Source organism: Panthera uncia, chromosome D1 (genome assembly GCF_023721935.1).
Source record: "Panthera uncia isolate 11264 chromosome D1, Puncia_PCG_1.0, whole genome shotgun sequence".
NCBI lineage: Eukaryota > Metazoa > Chordata > Mammalia > Carnivora > Felidae > Panthera > Panthera uncia.
Window position 1 is genome coordinate 12,886,306 of NC_064808.1, and position 8,127 is coordinate 12,894,432.

General features: G+C 39.1%; 2 protein-coding genes across 2 annotated transcripts; both read right to left on the bottom strand.

Moving 5' to 3' along the window:
* Positions 1-487: 487 nt before the first annotated feature.
* Positions 488-1,450, bottom strand: LOC125915980 (olfactory receptor 8K1). The gene has a single exon (XM_049622107.1). The coding sequence runs from the start codon at positions 1,445-1,447 to the stop codon at positions 488-490; it is 960 nt and encodes a 319-aa protein (XP_049478064.1). The 5' UTR covers positions 1,448-1,450.
* Positions 1,451-5,656: 4,206 nt separating this feature from the next.
* On the bottom strand, positions 5,657-6,601 carry LOC125915985 (olfactory receptor 8K5). Its single transcript, XM_049622121.1, has one exon. It carries the CDS (start codon positions 6,596-6,598, stop codon positions 5,657-5,659), a length of 942 nt encoding a protein of 313 aa, XP_049478078.1. The 5' UTR covers positions 6,599-6,601.
* Positions 6,602-8,127: the final 1,526 nt, after the last annotated feature.

Sequence of the window (8,127 nt, forward strand, 5' to 3'; positions counted from 1 at the left end):
TCTGAGGTGTTATGCTTTCTTATTTAGCCTAGATTCTTGAAACGATTTGATCATGTTGTGTTATAATCACACATTTACTTACTCTCTTGCCTCCTGCTTAGCACACACAATCTTACCTATCATCAATACAAAATCACTACTATAAAAAACGCATTAGTAATTTTCTGGTAAGTTTCATTCCATTTTGACTAAGATTTTTTTTTAACCTCTACAAACCCAAGTTCAATATGATTTGCCTACAACCTCCAATATGACCTTGGACATAACTTGGAACTTAAATTATCTTTCTATAATATTAATTAATTCATTCGTTCATTTATTCAATTGGAATGGAGAAGAATACAGGAAGATATAGGAGGAGTTTTGTCCAAAAAGGAGGAACACAATCAATCAGGTAAAACATTTCTACTTTTTGATGCTATAATTGAACTGGCAGAGCATTAAACAAAGACTTTTGGACCCACCTTAGCAACTGAACTGTATGATATTAAGTGGGAATTTTGCATCGGTTGGTTAAAATTCTCTTCAGAGCATCTTTTACTTCTTTGTTCCTTAAGCTGTAGATCAATGGATTCAGCATAGGGATCACCAAGGTGTAAAACACAGAGGCCATCTTGTCAATATCAAAAGTATGGCTGGATTTGGGCTGCAGGTAAATAAACAATAATGTCCCATAGAACACGACCACCACCGTCAAGTGGGAACTACAGGTTGAGAAGGCTTTGTATCTCCCCTCCGTTGAGTTCATTCTGAGGATGGCCACAAGAATAAACATGTAGGATATGAGAACAATCAAGAGGGAAGAGAGCAGATTACAGCCTGAAAAACTTAAAATGATCAATTCTAATTCATGTGTGTCTGAACAGAGCATGGATATGAGGGGAAGGCAGTCACAGTAAAAATAACTGATAATGTTAGAGCCACAGAAGGACAATTTAAATAATTTGATTGTGAGAAAGAGCGACACAAATGTGCTGTAGAAATAAGGAATAAGGACCAGCGCCCAACGCACCTTCTCTGCCATGATGACCACGTAGAGGAGAGGTTTGCAGATGGCTACGTAGCGATCATAGGCCATTGCTGAAAGAATGAACAGTTCGGTGATGATGAAAATCTCAAAGACCGCCAGCTGGGTGGCACACCAATGGTAGGAAATTGTATTTTTGTGCACCACAAAGTTTACCATCATTTTTGGGCCGATGACAGTGGAGTAACCAAGATCAGTAATTGACAGATGTCTAAGGAAAAAGTACATGGGGGTATTTAGCTTGGAGTCCAAATGGGTCAAGATAACTATGCCCAGATTGCCTGTCACTGTGATCAAATATATGATGAGGAAGATTGCGAGGAGAGGTTCTTGCAGCCCAGGGTTGCTGGTGATCCCCAGGAGAATAAATTCAGTCACCTCAATCACTGCAGAATGATTCTGTTTCTCCATAGGATTCATCTTGGTAACCTGTGTAAGGTACAAAATCACTATGTATTATATTTGAGAGGCTATCTTTTAAAAGAATTTAAAATACTGTGCATGAGATGGAGATATACTCTCTTTACCTTGAAACATAAATGAAAACTCCTCTTCCCCTCAGGCCCAAACTACACACACCTACACTCACACTGTAGTGCAAATGCCTAACAATCAGCTTTTTTAATTGTAATGTATTATAACGTAAATCTCTGAGATTAAGCTTTTGATTGCCAAGGCAGCGGTTTCAAAAACATCGCTCTCAGATAAGCACGTTGCCAGGTACACAACTAGGGAAAGATCAGACCACCTCACTCATGAAGTCCCCCTTTTGGAAGGCCCTGGGTGACCTAGAGGGCTGACTGCTGGAGGTACCCTGCATTTCCCTTCCCAAGCTTTAATTCCTGCCTCCTAGGTTTTAAATTCACCGATGACGAGCAAACCCATGAAACTGCAAACATCCCATCCTTGACCCCAATCAAGGCAGAACTCCAAGTCCTTTCCCCGACCTCTCTGAGACCAAGAATAGCATGGGTCCCCGGGCATTCCTAATTGATAGCTTCACTTTGATAGACTGAGACCCGCACACAACACATAGTAATGGAAACTTAATTTTTTAATGTTTATTTATTTATTTATTTAATTTTACAAATATTTTTAAATGTTTTTAATGTTTTATTAAACGTAATGTTTAATGTTTTTATTTTTGAGAGAGAGACAGACAGAGCATGAGCAGGGGAGGGGCAGAAAGAGAGGGAGACACAGAATCTGAAGCAGGCTCCAGGCTCTGAGCTGTCAGCACAGAGTCTGACCTGGGGCTCAAACTCACAAACCCTGAGATCATGACCTGAGCTGAAGTCAGATGCTCAACTGACTGAGCCACCCAGGCACCCCAGAGGGGCAGAGAGGGGTGGGGAGACCCAGAATCTGAAACAGGCTGCAGGCTCTGAGCTGTCAGCACAGAGCCTGACTTGGGGATCGAACTCAGGAAAGGTGAGCTCATGACCTGAGCTAAAGGCAGACGCTTAACCAACTGAACCACCCGGCACCCCTATATGTCTGCTAAAATTCTGAAGCCCAGAAAACAAACATATACACCTCAACCATAAGCTTTACCTTATTGACAATGATCATATCTGTTTAAAATAACAAGACATTAAAAAAACTTTTCAAATGGTTGACGGAGTGATGCAAAAGGTGATGTTCAGGAAACCTTTGACATTAAATATAGATCTCAATATTCTCACATTACTGCTCAGTCTATTTACACTCTACAAAATCTAATGCTGTACTATATTAATTTCAGAATATTGTTATTTGTATCATGTCCACGTTTGCCACATCTGGTATTTCTGCCTGGCGAATCACTTATACTAACAATCCTCCGATCATACACTCCTTTTGCACTAAAAGGGATTTGGCCAATCTAATTATTTATGAATTCTTCATGGTGATACATCTAAAGAGGCCCAGTGTAAAGAAGAATACAAATGGATATCAAGCACTGATGGGGAACTCATTACGTGCCCGACACTTTTCTGAGCACTTTACATAGATTAACTCATATGATGCATACAGTAATTCTAGAAAATCGATGGTAGGACCGTATCCATGTGAACGTCAAGGAAATGACTTAACTAAGGTCACTCAGATAATAAGTGGTGGGGTCAAAATTAAAAAAAAAAGTTATTCTGTCTTCAGAATATATTGTCATAAACACAATAGGAGTCTTTCTCTCTATTAAGGTCACCCTGAGTCAGTAGGAAATGAATAGTTGAACAAGAGGAACATGAGGTAAATAAGGATACAGGAAGATTCTTGTTAAAACAAACGACAAAAGCAGTTATTTGACAACAAAGGTGATCTAATAGCACAGCTCAGAGTACCAGAGAGTATATAATAGATCTCTCCTACACATTAATCCTATTGATGGCAGAAAAGTATATTGCAAAGGAAAAAGCAATTTTGCAGAGCATAATGCCCTTCAAGACTTTGGTGATGACTCAGTTTAAGCTGTACGTCCTGACATTTTCCAAGACCAGTGTTTTCTACTTACCTTACTGGAGAATCAACTTTGACTTTCTATTGTTTTCATCCTCACCGGTTGCTGCAGAATGTATTTAAACATTTCCCTGCCCCCTTGAGACTCATTCTGTTAAAGTTTTAATCCGACTCCAGAATTTAAAAAAAAAATGCATGTAATTACTTGAGTGAGAGTACCATGGGTCTCTGAAATTATTCCTGGAGTATCCCATTGAGAAAGATCAGAAGTGTCTTGTATGGGTGTCTAAATGAATAAATTATACAATATCATTAAACACTGGGAATCATAAATATGCTCAGCATTTCAGTTCATGCACATATTAGTCATATTACACACATACTCTCTCTCTCTCTCTCTCTCACATGCACACACACACACACACACACAACTATGCAAGGGTAAATGAATGAATGACTTCCTATAAAAAGATAATGTGATATTGGATAGTACAGCATCCATTATCCAAAGATACTTTTACTAGATATATAATTATGGGCTAACATAAGGCAATGTTTTGCGACTTATATTGTTTCTGCCAATGTATCAGTGGTAAATCTTTTCTTTCCCTGTTCATGAAGTATCTTTCATCTCTGTTTTTAAGGATTTCTCATTATCATTGGGTTTTGGAAATTTGATTGAAATGTGGGTATACTTTCCTTTCTGTTTACCCTGCTTAGAATATTTTTAGCTTCTTAAATATTTCGGATTCTAGTTAATGTTTTTTTAATGAATTTGGAAAAAAAAAACATTCTGGCCAACATCTCTTGCAATGGTTTTTCTGTTCCACATTCTCTCTTTTTTCTACTTAGACCTACATTTAAATGTATAGTATACAGCTTGTTATTGTTCTGGAGATCATTTAGACAATTTTCAAAGTGTTTATTTAATTTTTGTTTTCCCTCTGGCTTCATTTTGGGTAGCCTCTATTGTGATATGCTTAAATGAAGTTATTTCTTTTTCAGCTGTTGTTACTTTCGTCCAATTTATGTGTGTTTGTGTGTAATACTGTATTTTAATTTATAGAAGTTCCCTTTGGTCATCTTTAAATCTTTCATTTGTGTCCTCAAAAGGTGAGTGTTTTTATTAAATTTTTCAATACATTGAGCATATGTTTTCATATGTTTAATATGTTATAAAGTCCTTGACTGGTAATTCTATCATCACTGTCATTTTAGAACCTATTTTAATTATTTCCTGGGTAGGATCACATGTTTCTTTCTTCACATGCCTTCACTTATATCTAGTACTTGTGATTGGATGCTGAATATTGTGAATTGTCTGTTAATGAAGACTATATATTTTTTATCTTCCTAAAATAATGCTAAGTTATAAACACTGTTAAACAATGTTCATAATGGTATAAACAAGTATTACTTGGCTTTTTTTGAGATTTGTTTTCAAACTATACGAACAGGAATCTGAAGTAGTTTTTACCTCAGATCTCTACTGGATGCCTAGGTGTTAAACATGGATTCTACACTCCGGCTTTTGGAAATTTTCATGTCTTCCTGCCTTATGTGACCCTGGAATTGTTCAGCTCATAATTCCATGCTCATTCTTTTAATCACTTCTGTACTTTCACTATAAACATTCCTAAGTTAGTGTTGAGCCATAAACTCAAGAAGACCTTGTAATGTAATTACTTTAAATGTAAATAAATTCAATTCTCCAAAGGTAGGAATTGGGGGAATTGATTTTTAAGAAATCATCATCCAACTATACATTATCTGCAAAAGATTCACTTTGTTTACACTTTGTTGTGGGTTCAGAAAATACAGAGTAAATAAGATTGCGAAGATACCTACCCCTTATCCCCTTCGCCCCCCTCCAAAAAAAAACTTGAAAGAAACAAACACACACTTAGTTTACTGATGCAGCATTTAATAAGGTTTCCAGTGGGAATAATGTAAAGTTCTACGGGATAACTAAAATAAACTTTGAATCAAAAGCAAAGAATGTTTTGGGTGAGTGCATTTAATTAAGATCCAAAATATGAACTGAATATATATAAGTATATTGGTTAAATAGAAGAGATTGCTTTGTACATGATAATTAGTCTTTGTTCTGGAGTCAAAAGGAATTAGATACATTATCAAGTGACATTTGCCTTTATCATTGTTTATTAGAACATTATTCCATATTGAATATTAGATACAAAGTTTGTGCTGATTCTTAAAGACCCTGCGGAAGGCAATTTTTACCTCTTTGTTTCTTAAGCTGTAGATCAAGGGGTTTAGCATGGGGATCACTAATGTGTAAAACACAGAAGCCATTTTATCAGTATCAAAGGAGTGGGCAGATTTGGGCTGCATGTACATAAATAGTAGAGATCCATAGAACACAATCACCACTGTCAAATGAGACCCACACGTGGAGAAAGCTTTTTTCCTACCCTCTGCAGAATGCATTTGAAATATGGATATCAGAATTAGTATGTAAGACACGAGGACTACCAGCAGGGAAGAGATCAAATTAAATGCTGAAAATAGTATGATCAACAATTCTATTTCTTGTGCATTTGAGCAGAGCATAAGTAACAAGGCAACATCATCACAGTAGAAATGACTGATGACATTAGAACCACAGAAAGTCAATGTAAAAATTTTAATAGTGAACATTAGAGCCTGAAAGGTACTGTAGAGGTATGGAATGCCCACTAGCATGTGACAAAGTCTCTGCGACATAATGACATTGTAGAGCAGAGGGTTACAGATGGCCAAATAGCGGTCATAGGCCATGGCCGACAAGATGAAAAATTCACTAATGATGAACATAAGGAAGAAAGCCAACTGTGTGGCACATGCATAATAAGAAATGGCATTTTGATCCACAACAAAATTTACCAGCATCTTGGGACAAATGACAGTAGAATTACCAAGATCAATGAAAGCCAGATGTTTGATAAAAAAATACATAGGTGTATGTAGGCGGGAGTCCACCTGGGTCAAGATGATCATGCCCAGGTTGCCCACCACTGTGACTGTATAGATGATGAGGAAGACCCCAAAAAGGGGAACCTGTAGCTCAGGCTGCCTTGTGACTCCCATCAGAATGAACTCCGTCAGTGATGTTAGATTCTGTTGGCCCATGTACTCCAGTTAGCTCTTCTGAGAAGACACAGAGAGGTTGCTATTAGCTTTCATGTAGTTCATTTAAATAAATTACAATATTTGTAGACACAATGTAAATATTTCTTTGTAGTGGGGATAGAAGAAGAATTTCCACGTCTTATTTTGACACTAAAACAAATGATGGAATTCTCTACTTCTCAGCGAGAGATCCACATGAAACAAATGTACTGGGATAGCCGATTAAACTTTAAATAGAGCCAACAATATTTGGAACATACCCATTGATTTTTAAAAAGCCACACAAGATTGGCAAAGATGTTGGTGTAGGAGGATGCTGGGCTCACTGCGTCCCGCTGGTCACTTAGATTCCACCCACGTTGGCCTAGATAACCCAGAAAACCACCAGAAGACTAGCAGAACGGAATCTCTGGAGCCAAGCGTAGACAAGAGGCCTACCGAAGAGGGTAGGAAGGGCAGAAAGGTGGTGAGTGTTACACGGACTGGCGGGAGGGAGCTAGGACAGTGGAGGGGCATCCCACTGGGCAAGGCAGAGCCCCTGAAGTCTGGCTTGCAGAGAGGAGAGGCCCGATTCTGTGAGTTATGACAGCCAGCGGGACTTAACATCTGGAATGTTAAAAGTCAACAGCTCTGCTCTCAGAGAGTGGGGAGGGTGAGAGGACACCGGCAGGGAGAGTTGTTGAACCCCAGAAGGACAGAGCTCAGCAGGGGAACAAAGGCACTGGCAAGTGCCATTTCCCTCTCCCATCCCCCAGCCGTAATTCTAAAGGGAACCAGTTCCCTTCACCGAACTTGTTTGCACCCTGCAAACGCCCAATTCTGTGCTTCTGTGGATCCATGCCTCCGATGGGCGTGCCTCCCTCCCAGTGCTGCAGGGTCCTCCCACAGAGGACCACCAAGGGCAAAGCTAGCTAAGCCTGCCCCACCATCCCCTGTGCAACTTGTGGATCCACCCCGTCTAATATGCCCTTGGCCAAATCCCATCTAAGCAGCACCATAAGCCTGGCAGTGTGCAAGCAGCCCAGACAAGGGCCACACCACTCCACAGTGAGTCCTGCCCCTGGGAGAAGAGAAAATAAGGTACACACCAGTCTGACAGTGGCCCCAGTGATGGGCTAGGGGCAGACATCAGGTCTGACTGCAGCCCCACTCACCAACTCAAGTTACTCCAGACAGCACAGGGGAAGTGCCCTTCAAGTTGGAGCTACCACAGGGACTACCCAAAGGACAAAATGGAAGAATTATCCTCAAAAGAAACTCCAGGAAGTAGCAACAGCTAAAAAATTGATCAAAACTGATTTAAGAAATATAACAGAACAAGAACTTAGAATAATAGTCATAAAATTAATCGCTGGGCTTGAAAAAAAGTATAGAGAACAGCAGAGAATCTATTGCTACAGAGATCAAGGGACTCAAAAATAGTCATGAGGAATTAAAAAATGCTATAAATGAGGTGCAAAATAAAATGGAGGCGGCCATAGCACGGATTGAAGAGGTAGAGGAGAGAATAGGTGAATTACAAGATAAAA